At 46.5% G+C, this 12,524-nt stretch overlaps 1 protein-coding gene across 1 annotated transcript in view; it reads right to left on the bottom strand.

Moving 5' to 3' along the window:
- LOC106808935 overlaps positions 1-9,037 on the bottom strand; it is a 9,163-nt gene extending 126 nt beyond the window's left edge. The window contains exons 1-11 of the mRNA XM_014811857.1: positions 8,797-9,037; positions 8,063-8,174; positions 6,544-6,995; positions 6,126-6,199; positions 5,811-5,948; positions 5,109-5,172; positions 4,386-4,568; positions 4,239-4,243; positions 2,979-3,110; positions 2,574-2,691; positions 111-173 (exon numbers count right to left, since the gene is read on the bottom strand). Of these exons, the coding sequence (XP_014667343.1) occupies positions 111-173; positions 2,574-2,691; positions 2,979-3,110; positions 4,239-4,243; positions 4,386-4,568; positions 5,109-5,172; positions 5,811-5,948; positions 6,126-6,199; positions 6,544-6,995; positions 8,063-8,174; positions 8,797-9,037 (1,582 nt within the window). The remainder of the gene's footprint in view (positions 1-110; positions 174-2,573; positions 2,692-2,978; positions 3,111-4,238; positions 4,244-4,385; positions 4,569-5,108; positions 5,173-5,810; positions 5,949-6,125; positions 6,200-6,543; positions 6,996-8,062; positions 8,175-8,796) is intronic.
- Positions 9,038-12,524: the final 3,487 nt, after the last annotated feature.

Genomic DNA, 12,524 nt, shown 5'->3' on the forward strand with positions numbered 1-12,524 from the left:
AGAAAATTACTATATTGACGAAATAAGACGCCGTCTGCCGGATAGCGTTTGTTGAACACCTCAGATCTATTTCGCCAGCCAATTTGCATGTGGTTTCCGCGTTGCCTGACCACTTGTTAACCAGCCGGATTCACTACCATTTTGATTGACGCCGCTGTTTGGTGGTCTGCCAACTGGACAACGTATTATAACACATCAACGTCGACACATAACTGAGCAGAAGTTAATTTTGGTAGGCGCTTCGGTGTATTTGTATTGTGTGTTGTGTGCTGTTGTGTGTGTGTGTCGTGTGGTGTGTGTAGGTCGTGTGGTGGGGGTGTGTGTGTGTGTCGCTGTGGTGTGGTTTGGGTGTTGTGGCTCTTTATTTATCGAAAGCATTGTAAACTTGTATATGACCAAATATGGATAATGTGAAAAACAATTATTTATAGCGTGGTCATCCTATTCGCGGTCATTCATTTGGGATGCTGGACAGAGGACCTAGTAGCTACAGTTTGCATGTATTGTATAAGGGATAAACAGCACTTCGAAGATGCAGATCATTTTGTCACACTAGCCACTCGCGGAGGGGATATATGGTATATATATATATATTTATTTATCTATATATATATATATTAATTATTTATATAGTAATATATATATAGTAATACGTATAATTACTAGGTAGCGAGCACGGCCTCAGCGGGCGACATTGATTCGGCGGCGGCAGCATTGCTATTATGTCTTTCATGGTAAACGTCGTGCTCTGTACCATTTCAATTATCCGGTATTTCTCTTGGACCGCTTACGACAAACATCCATGAATAATTAATTAGATTTAAATTTAAAGAAATAAAAGTCATAAAGTGAACACGCACATACCCAGATAAGATGACCGCGGTTAACTGTTCATGCGAGCGTCGCGATTAGGGACCTGTGTAGGCTCGTGGGTGAGAGGGTGGCCTGCATGTATGATGTCCCGCAGGCGTGCTTCGAGTTACTGTTGCCCTGCTCTTCATTGTCGCATCATCTTGTATTGTTCGTCTCTTTTCTCTTTCGCACTTGCACGTTCTGTTGGCTAGCGGCCCTAACTTTAAAAATGACCCGCAGTTAACTTTCATGCGACGTTTGCGATTGAAACCTGTGAAGGCTGTGTGTGCAGAGGCGCTGGTGCATTATATGATGTTCCCGCGGGTGCTTCGAGTGTACTGTTGCCTTGCTCTCATTGTCGGATCCATCTTTATTTTTCGTCTCTTTCTCTTTCGCCGCCTTGACGTTCTTTGGCTAGCGGCTAACTCTAAAATGCACCGCGTTAACTTCATTGCGAGGCGTGCGCAATGCAAAACCTGTGGAGGCCTCGTGGGCTGAGAGGCGTCGGTTTGCAGTTAGGTATGTCGCCGCTTGGTGCTTCGAGTTGCTCTTACTGACGATTGAGGACTCTATTTTTCGTCTCTTTCTCTTTTGCTTTTACCTTGTATCTTGTCCTCCCTCTCTGTATTTCATTCGCCCTTTTTCACCGTCTCGTATTCGCATCATTCTCCCCCCCCGCGCTTTCTCTTTTTTCTATCTCTCTCGGTCTCTCTCTTCATCCTGAGTCGACCCTCCTGCGCCTCTTATTGATCACTCTCTCTCCCTCCCTACTCTCCTCGCTCGCACACTCTCTTCGGGTTCTCTCTCATCATCTTTCGCTCGGTGCTCATCCTTCTTTGTATCCGCTCTCTCCTTTTTCCTCTTCTGGTTCGCTTTCTCTTCCTCTACCTTCTTTATCATTCTTCTGCCTCACAAATGTCACTAACCGAATGCCTGTGTCTTTGTGTTTACGAACAATCGGCTGAGAGGACCGCACGTGTATATATACTCATACACGAGAGCAGTTTGTGCGTGATAATTAAAACACCACCGATATCATACTGAGGCTCGAGCCTTGACAAGGCCATTAGCGAAACAATGCTGTGCTTGAAAATGAACAGCCGAACTTAGTTGACCACACCCCCTGCCGAGTCGATAACAATTAGTGTGTGGTATCCAGCGGCGTGTGTGTGCCCGCGCGTGTGTGTGTTGGTGTTATGTATTGGTGGGTGGCGGCGTGTGTGTGTGTGCTGTGCGCGGTTGTGTGGTGTGGGGGCGTGTGTTACTGGTCGTGTGCGTGTGTGTGTTGTTTGTGTGTGTAATATGTGTATGTGGGCTGTTGCTCTGTCGTGTGTTGTGTAGGTGTCGTGCGCGTGTAAGGACGCCATTCGAAATTTCGAACTGCAACATGAATATGATTTACATGTATTAAAAATTCGAACTCAAAACTCGGCATCAACATCTGCATGCACCTTTTACATAGAGCGCTATAACCTTTATATATAATATATATATTTTTTATAGAATTCACCACGCAGCTGTGCACTCATCTTTGTAACCTTAGTCCGATACTCGTACCGACTACGTACGCGTGCCTCATATCTCCCATTTCTTAATGATAGCGAGGCAGCAGACACAATTGTTGTTGGCAAATTCGAAGGCAAGTCATTTACGAAAAATGGAGCATATTACTGCATGTGAAATCGGCACAGGCTACCTTCTCTCATGGTGGGGAAACGAACCGGCTACCACCGCGTGTCTTGCGTGCTCTCTGCTCCACACGGTTTTTGTAGCCCGCTGAACGGATGGATCTACTGACTCTCTATATCCCATCCGCATCCTTTCGTTGTCATATTTGATCTAAAGTAGGAGACAAGCGTTACATCCCCGGTCGCTGTAACAACTTTGCAGAAAAAAAACACTCGCACACGCACGCACGAAACACACGCACGCGCACGCACGCACACACACACGCACACACGCACGCACACACACACACACACACACGCACACACACAAACAAACGGACACACACCATCAATGGTACCTAGCTGGGGAGCTTAAACGTCATTCAAAGAACCCACGCATTCAATTCGCGAACGCAACCATACCCGCGTGGGACGCGCGCCGGATCTCACGCATCTCACCTTCTCCTCTTCGTACTCGTCTACGTATGGCTTCTTCTCCTCGTCCGTAAGCTCGCTCCACAGCTGCCCCGTGCTCTTCGCGATCTCACTGTAGCTTAGCGCTCGATTGCTGGCGCGGATTACGTCGAACACCTACGGACAAAGCCGGAAGACTCAGGTGGGAAGCCGCAGCGCGTGTGAAACTCGAGTACGTCATTGGAATGTTTGAGCCTCGTCCTTCGTGCCCGATTATAATTAGGAACGAATAATGATCAAGGTCAATCAGAAAAGTAAATGGTTCTATTGTTGTTTGCAAATTTAAATTTCTGTATGTTTTCAAAAAAAAGTGCACGATAATTGATAAGTCACTTTAATTTACCATATAAAATGCTTGAAAGAATGACACACATATAATGTCAGTTTAATTTTCTTTAGTTAGTGCTCATTACATAGCTCTTATATACGTCCTATATGTAGACATTAAAAACTATGAACACATGCTTTACCAATCAAAATCAACGAATCTGAAATGAAATAAATGTGTAATCGGAAATGCGGAACTACAGCCAAACCTCCACACACACACCGATACAAGCATCTTCCCAGATGTATCACCCATGTATGCACCCTCTCACATGCTCACACATGCACCAACCCACTCACGCACGCATGCATGTACGCACGCTCACACATGCTCACACGCTCACACACTCATGCACATACCCACCCACGCAGCACCCAGCCACGCACCCACCAATGCTCACGGGCACACACCAACCCACCCACGCACGCACAGATGCACCAACCCACTCACGCACGCATGCATGTACCCAGCCACGCACCACCAACCCATGCTCGCGTGCACACACCAACCCACCCACGCTCGCACAAATCAAATTGCTGTAGATCGGTCAATTCTTTAGATATAGCCAAATATTATATATCATTTTAAAGGTAATTAAATTATCTATTCAGATATGCACATAACTCAATTTGTAGAATTTCCTACTTAATCCTGGTTTTGCTGGAGCGGGTGATATATGAAATGGAAAGTTTCAGTGTGCCTGTAGTTTGTACGACCCTCGAACAAAGGCTATGGAGAATTACTACAGCTACGTGGTCAATCATAGTTAAATTACAACTCCATACATGAAATGTACACACGGAAGGTGCTTAAAAAAAACGCACAATAGAGTAACAGCTATGTAAACATGTAGAAACAGCAAACACGTGCACATTATTGAGGGCGACGTCTTCCCGCAGTCATGGCAGTCATCAAACCAGCACTAGGATTTACACATGATAGTCACAATTTAATGAGTATCGACTACCACAGCCCAGATAGTAGTCATCACCATCATTACGTGAAGTTTCCGGGCCTCTCTAGCGATTTCTAGCAACGGCTGCCGCCCCACCCGCTGCACCTACCTTTCTGCATCGCGGAGACGCCCATGATCCACGGCTGAGGAGGAACGCTGGCGTGCGCGAGGACCGTGGCTAACGGCGTGGACACGGTCGAGACCTGCGCTTGACCGTTCGCGGGCGAGTGTAGCTCGACCAATTGACCCTCACTCGCAGTCAGTGCGTGGCTCACCAATTCGATCTCTTCGACTGAAAAAGAAGTGCGAACGATATATTGAACTCTCTCGCGTAAAAGGTTATCGCATTCATGACGTGCCCTCAGGCAATCTGCGTGGGGCATTTGCAGGTGCTTGCTAGTGTGTGTGTGTGGTCCAGTGGGCCGTACCATGGAAAAACTACAATCGTACGTATGTGGTCGCTCAAATCATTGACAAATATACAGTAGCATGTGCTGCGAGCAGAGCGTTACAAATAGCATGCGCAAGCAATGTCAGTCACCACTGTGTGTGTGGGTTGAGGGGTAGGTGGTAGGGGGTTATGACCAAACTCATAGAGCCTGCAAGAAGCTAAATGCTATATAGTGTCCCTTTAACTATGACTTTATCTATGTCAGAATTTTCGATAGAGTGACAATGAGGTACTGTACTAGAACAACTAGGTACAAGGACAATATACAAGTCGATACTTGTTTCAGTCTGTTCAGATTGTTTACACAACTTTCAGCGTTCAAAGAAGAAAGATATTCACGTGTACAGCTGCTTACATATTTAACATTATGCAATTGTTTACCTTCAGTGTACTCTTTTAATGCACCCGCAGGTGCGCCGAGAACATTTGTCGAATCCAATTTATTCTGAAAAGCAACGCAAATAAAGCGTTTTTACGAGCAATTCTTCGATACCTAAAAATTCATGCAACAAATGCTCGGCAAACCAAATTAGCAAGATTGGAAACATTACGTATGTCATTGATACGACTCGAATGTCACCCGCTCAATACCTCTCTCGCACGCTGAACGTCTTGTCACACGATGAAACAAATATCTCCGTAAAACACAAGTACTCGGCAAAACAAATCAGCGCAATCGGAAATACTAAGTACATCACCGATGATTCATACGTCAGACACCCGCTCAATACCTCTCTCACACGCTGAACGTCTTGTCACACGATGAAACAAATATCTCCGTAAAACACAAGTACTCGGCAAAACAAATCAGCGCAATCGGAAATACTAAGTACATCACCGATGATTCATACGTCAGACACCCGCTCAATACCTCTCTCACACGCTGAACGTCTTGCCATACACTGCCATACGATGAAACATATACTGTCATAAAACACGAGTCCTTCACTGTCCTTGGCAAAACAAATCGCAAGCGCAATCGGAAATACTAAGTAGTACGTAAGCGATACGATACACGCATCATCCGCTCGAAACTCATCTGTCTCGCTCAGAGCGTTCCGTCGCACGAGGAAACGCTTGTACCTTCTCCGCCTCCACGCCACTCTCTTCGTAGTAGACCAGCTTCTGAACCGGCGTAAGCTCCTCCCACATCGTTCGTATCCGGTCGAGAACAAGGACCATCTTGTAGTGTGGGTACTGCTCCTTCACACTATCCAGGACCTACGCATCGTGTCGCGGCAATGCAGAACGAACGGACCGTAAGTGCGAGGTTCGGCACATGCAAACGCGGCGCGACAAAGCTTAGCAAATAAGGAAAGACAGATGCTTGCACACGTCATTCAAAAAACATTCGAGTATTTATTCACCGGAAAGCTGTCAACGCAGTTACGTACGTACCTCCGTGCTGAATTTGAGGTAAGGTGTCAGAGGCTTATCAGATATGCACGACGATTCGTCGGGTACATTATCATCTAAGATAAAAAAAAAACGAGAAAGCAGATGACACAAAATGAACACGATATTCAGCGAATGAACGAAGAGAGCAATGTTAGTAACGCCCCCTACAGGACCTTCCCGTCAATATCTTGTAAGTGTACGATTTCTTTAAAACAAACGGCTATTTGCTTGCTGGCCAGTTGTGATGCCATACCAGCTTGGCCCTATACTCATCCAGGCTTCACCACAGCTAGGTTCTGCACTGATAGCAGCTAGGTTCTGCACTGATAGCAGCTAGGTTCTGCACTGATAGCAGCTAGGTGCATACGTGGAAAACTGCAGAGCCCTGCTCTCCATTCAATACGAGCCGATCCAATACCTAACATGCGTTCGTCACTCGTCGACGCATCGTGATCGATAGTTAACATTTCTTCATCGATCGTCGATTCTACTTGGCGAACAGTCGACACACGCTCATCTTCAGCAGACGAAAGTTCTTCAACGGAGTTTTGTTTGTCGCCGTCCGACAAGGCACGACGATCAATGGTCACTATTTGTTCGTCAGTACACGACGTGAGTCGTTCGCTGGCCGACAGCGTTTCTTCGCTGGCAGATGAAGAGTTATCGATGCGCGACACCTGTTCGTCGACACTCGATTCGAGTTGGTCAATAGTCAACACTTCAGCGCTAGACGACGCAGCCTGATCGAAGACCGACGCCGGCTGCTTACTGGGGGACGCACGTCCATTAACGTTTGACGTCCACTGGTCACCATCAGCACGTTGATCGGTTCTAGACGCGGCCATAACAGCAGTGGATTTATTCTCGTACCTGCGAATCAGAAACAAGAAGGACGCCATTCGAAATTTCGAACTGCAACATGAATATGATTTACATGTATTAAAAATTCGAACAATGCGTACGTGTGTGTGTGTGTGCGCGCGCATGAGTGTGTGCGCGCGTGTGTGCGCGCGTGTGTGCGCGTGAGTGTGTGTGTATCTGTTAGTCGATCAACGGCAGATCGATTGGTTGACGATAGATCTCGAGCTTCCTGCTCGCCTCTCCTAGGACCGTCGCATTCCCACCTGCCCGACTGTTCAGCTTAATCTGCGTTCGCGTGATTTCAACATAGCATGTCTACATGGGGAGATGTAGTTGTTGTGTGAGTGAATTACGCGGGTAGTGCTGTGGTGCGTATTCCTGAACATAATACGTCACACACAACACACATATTTAACAAGGTATTCAATTTGCATCCATTAGTATTATGTAGATTTCGCAAGCAGAGTTTGTCCATATTGTGGAAGGAATTTGATGAGTCATTCGAACGCAGAAACGTCTAATACGAACGCTACCTGGAAACATCGGATATATAAAAGATACGAGATCAACACACAATAACAAGCAAATAATGTGTGACAATTCTCAAACAAATAGCAATCATTTGATAACACAGCCAATATGGGTTTCGCAACCTGGGGTGAATATTTGTCAGATATGATCCCATGTCGTCTTGTCTACATCAAATAATGGAACTTCGGTCGTGCGAGAAAAGTAGGAAAATGTAACTCAATATAACGCAATATTACTACGTATATATCACAATATAGCGCAATAGTACTTGCTTCTAACACAATATAAGCAACGGCTTACAATGTACCAATGGCATCTCCACGAGAATCTTATTGTGGTTTGTAAATAAATCGAATATATAATGATAACGTCTGCTTTTTAACGCGAAAGCACTCCCAGCTAGTTTGCTCAAGGCTTGAAACTTGACACCGATTACATCCTATCTACCGGCAGAGAGCCGATGTCGCTATAACATCGAGTCATCGTAGCGAATATCCTTCGCTCCGTCTGCATGTCGAGGTCATGGGATTCCTTTATGAACGCACTCAGAGATCGTGTCAATACCCTGCAAGCGTAATGGATGAATCAGCGTTTTTCTTTCTGGCTCGTGTTTATCTCTGCTATAGAGGTAACCGAACTGCGCGGATCTATTGAAACCTAAGAAGGCAGAAAATTTTACTTTGTGTTCAGGATGTTCACTCTATAAGTGTTATTGTCACTTTGTCATCGCGTCGCATTTCTTGACATGAGCGTGATAAATCGCTTGTGAAAAAAATCGATGGCTGTAGCAGAATCCAGGGAAGAGAGAAATAGAGATGGAGAAGGGGCGCGAGGTAGCATGCATGCGACAGAAACAGATACATGAAGAGAGAGAAAGAGGGATTAGGAGTAGAAAGCGAAGGAGGCGGAGGAGGAGGAAGAGGAGGAGGAGGAGGAAGACGAGGAGGAGGAGGAGGAGGCGAAGGAGGAGGAAGAGGAGGAATCGTCGTCGTCGGTCGTCTCGCCTGAAGGCCGACACGAAAATTTGTGGGATCGTTGCGGGACGGGGTTGGGGAGAGAAGAAAACAGCAAGCGGATGCTCCGTAATATGCATCACGATTAACAGTAACAGTTGTTAATGACACATTATGTGTTGTGCTTATACAGAGCGACAGGCATACACTGCATATACTAGGTGTATGTATGTATGTATATATATACCTAGTAATACATAGTAATATATATATATATACACAGAGTAAAATATACATAGTCTTAGAGGTTACGTAACATGAACTACCTCCTTCCACGATAGCTGTAGATCTAGACGGGCTAACAGTGCGTTGCTCCTGCGATAGCTCGGAATCGCGCCGCGACGCGCGCCCCTCGTCGGTGGCGCCGCCTACGTGTTCGTCGGCGAAGTACAGATACTTGCGCGGTCTGCCGCGTTTCCTCTTGATGATCATGCGGAGAGCGGCGGCGGCCGGAGCAGTCCCTGCTCCCGCTGCCGGTTGCTCCGCCCTGGCAGCGTTCGGCTTCATCTCCTTCCGCAGCACTGGGGGCCGTCGTCAGAAACAAAATCAGTATCGACATTATACTCAACATTGACTTCGTAGACGCGTAGACCGTTGACGGAAACATCATAAAGTTACGAGAACAAAAACAATAAAAGTGTCGATGACACTATAGCTCACCTTGGGTGTGATAGAAGAGGGAGATGGTTTTTAAAATTTGGTATGTGTTTCATTTATGACGTACCGAAATGTGATCAAAAGTCCTTATTCCCTGTTTTATACTAATTTTACTGTTTTGTTTCAGGGTTAGTTTTGATGCGAAAATAAATGTTTCAGATCTGAAAGTCTGAAATCTGCGCGAGAGATGGGGCTACGCCTAAATGATCGCCATTTTGGTTTTCGATTATCGCGCAAATAAAGAGCGAGTATTCGACGCAGTAGGGCCGCGAGAACGGTCCTTGCCTCGCTCCCCGCTCCCCCTCTCTCTCAATCCCTAGATGTCCAGCCGGCCTCACTTGAGCGAGTATTCAACGCAGTAGGGTCGCGAGAACGGTCCTTGCCTCGCTCCCCGCTCCCCTCTCTCTCTCTCGATCCCTAGACGTCCAGCCGGCCTCACTTGAGCGAGTATTCGACGCAGTAGGGCCGCGAGAACGGTCCTTGCCTCGCTCCCCGCTCCCCCTCTCTCTCAATCCCTAGACGTCCAGCCGGCCTCACTAGAGCGAGTACTCGACGCAGTAGGGCCGCGAGAATGGTCCTTGCCTCGCTCCCCGCTCCCCTCTCTCTCTCGATCCCTAGACGTCCAGCCGGCCTCACTTGAGCGAGTACTCGACGCAGTAGGGCCGCGAGAAGGGGCCGCAGCGTCCGCGCGTATCGAGCGCTCGCACGGCGAAGTAGTAGCGGCTGTTCGTGCGACCGTGGCTGACAGCGCACGCCATCGGCAGCGGCAGGGCGTCGACGCGCGAGACAAGGCGCCACGCCTCGACGGACGGCGGCACGAGGCTGCCCTGCTTGCTCGCGTACAGCTGGTAGCCGGCGATCGGCAGGTGGCTGTCCTCGACGCGCAGGTTCCACGAGATGATGAGACCTGTCGTGTGGGAGCGAGTGTGTGTGTGTGTGTGTGTGTGTGTGTGTGTGTGTGTGTGTGTGTGTGTGTGTGTGTGTGTGTGTGTAGCTGCTCTGCTCGTCTAGCGTTGCCCCGACTACAACTTTCCAACCCTCGTTATATCGTTGCTACTATTTAGATAATTAGATATCCATGCCTTCGGCATTCTCGCTGGGAGGTTAATAACAGTAAGAGCAAATAGCAGCTAATGGGTAATCCCAAACTCAGCGTCGGAAGGGTAGCCCCTTCTACATCCGATTGATTTCCTACCCTCTTCATTTTCTCTATCCACCATATATGTACATGCACACACTCGCTCCACCTCTACCCAACAGTGAGTAAGATGCAGAATGATTTTATAATCGAATTAATTAAATGTTAATTTAGTTTATATATTATTTTTGGCGTAGAATACACATTTTATATAAAATTGAAATTATCAGGAGTAGATAATAGGGAATTCCCTATTATCTACTAATTCCCTATTAATCCCCTATTATCTACTCCTGAAATTATGAAATATGAAAAATTTAATTTTATGTACTGTGTATGTAATCTACATATGGGCAACGTGGGGCTGGACAACGTGACTAATATGTTTTATCTATTTTCTATTGGGAAAATTATTTCTTTTAACATTGTGTTTACAGAGCATAATGTAACTGATTTACTTAACTTGGCATTTAGCAAGAACGTAATACCTATCCATACATACGCCAACCATCCCATATGTGCAGCATCCCCGCCTTTCTCCTCATCCATACAACACTACGACGAGTTTGTCCTTCGTGATATATTAGGGTCATGGCTGTCACGTGTACCTCTCTCATTAGAGCTCAATCATCGAAGCCAGATGTGATACTGTGTCTCAATTCCCCCCTGTAGACGCCCGTATATGTATAATTCACCTGGCGCGCGAGAGAGAGATGGGGGGAATGGTGAGGGATAGGGAGAGCAGTACATTTCGCAGAGCCGCACGAGCACGAGAGAGAGAGAGAGGGCGAGAGAGAAGGAGAGAGAGAGAAAGAGAAAGAGAGGGTGAGAGAGAGTAAGCAAGAAAGGGGGGAGAGAGAGAGAGAGAGAGGAAGGAAGAAGGAGAGATCCGCACCCTCACCCTCTCCGTTGCTAATGTGTGTGTGTTGGATATTTGCCGTTTCTGTTTAAACCGTGGCGTTGATAAATTTTTAACTCATCGCGTCGCAACAAAAGATGCTGTTTAACGGTTACGCCGGGCAGATCCGATTAGATTATTGATCCGATGCATTAGGTAAATCAAAATTGTAAGTAGAAATAATCTTTAAACACATTTTCAAGATACGTAATAGGTACGAACTTGGAACAGATTGGTGATGCAACACCGCCGCGCTTGTGTGCTCGGGTGACACGTGTCCATGTGCTACGTGCGTGCGCGCATGAGCGTGTATGTGTGCGCGAGAGAATAGGGCTCTTCGGCTTTGCAGTTCAAACCAATTCCCCCAGGTGGGACGTCGGTTATTGGCTGTGTGTGTGTGTGTGTGTGTGTGTGTGTGTGTGTGAAATACAATACAAGGGGCCCCTAATGCCACCCAACAAGGTGCTAATTCCCAATTATCAGAAAGTGAAAGGTACTCAAAGACTTGGCAGACACTCATTGATGCTTATCCAGATGACATGAACAACACTTTGTCTACAGAGCTTCAGCAGTTCCATTTATATGTTCTTCATAAGTTTAAAACAACCAAGAAAACATTTTTCACTCACATGGAACTTTACAACACAATTACAGAAGACAAACTAGAGAGTGCTTTTCGAAATGTTGAAATTGCCTTAAGAATATTTTTAACATTAATGGTCACCAACTGCACAACAGAGAGGTCTTTCTCACAACTGCAACGTGTAAAAAAAACCAAATAGATTGACTCGTAGTCAGAATGAAGTTGTACATGCATGTACGCTCAAAATTGCCTCAAATACCATCTCCTGCGATCTACATTTTAAAAAATTTCTGGGGAAGGACCCCCATACCCCCGCCTGTTTATCACCAACCTCCTTTAAATCCTACATAAATTTTTTGTACTGCTGCAATTTAACCTGCATTGTATATTTGGTCAGACAGGTCAACAACTAAAATGGACTGGGTCAGTGTGGAAAGGAGGGGGGCACCAAGATTGGTCAGTGCTTAGGGCACCAGTGAGCCTTAATCCGCCCCTGCATGTATGCATGCATGTACGCACGCTCACACATGCACCAACCCACTCACGCACATACCCAGTGCCAGAGATGCCAACACATATTTGAAGCAATCTGTAGTTTCTGGCCATCAAATTAGTAGTTCGAGGGTCACGTAATCACCCTAGGGGGTTTGCTAGGGGGGTTCGGCATGCCCTCCGGAAAAATTTTTGATTCTGAGATGCAATTTCCTGCATTCTGAGG

Source organism: Priapulus caudatus, unplaced genomic scaffold, assembly GCF_000485595.1.
Source record: "Priapulus caudatus unplaced genomic scaffold, Priapulus_caudatus-5.0.1 Scaffold315, whole genome shotgun sequence".
NCBI lineage: Eukaryota > Metazoa > Priapulida > Priapulimorpha > Priapulimorphida > Priapulidae > Priapulus > Priapulus caudatus.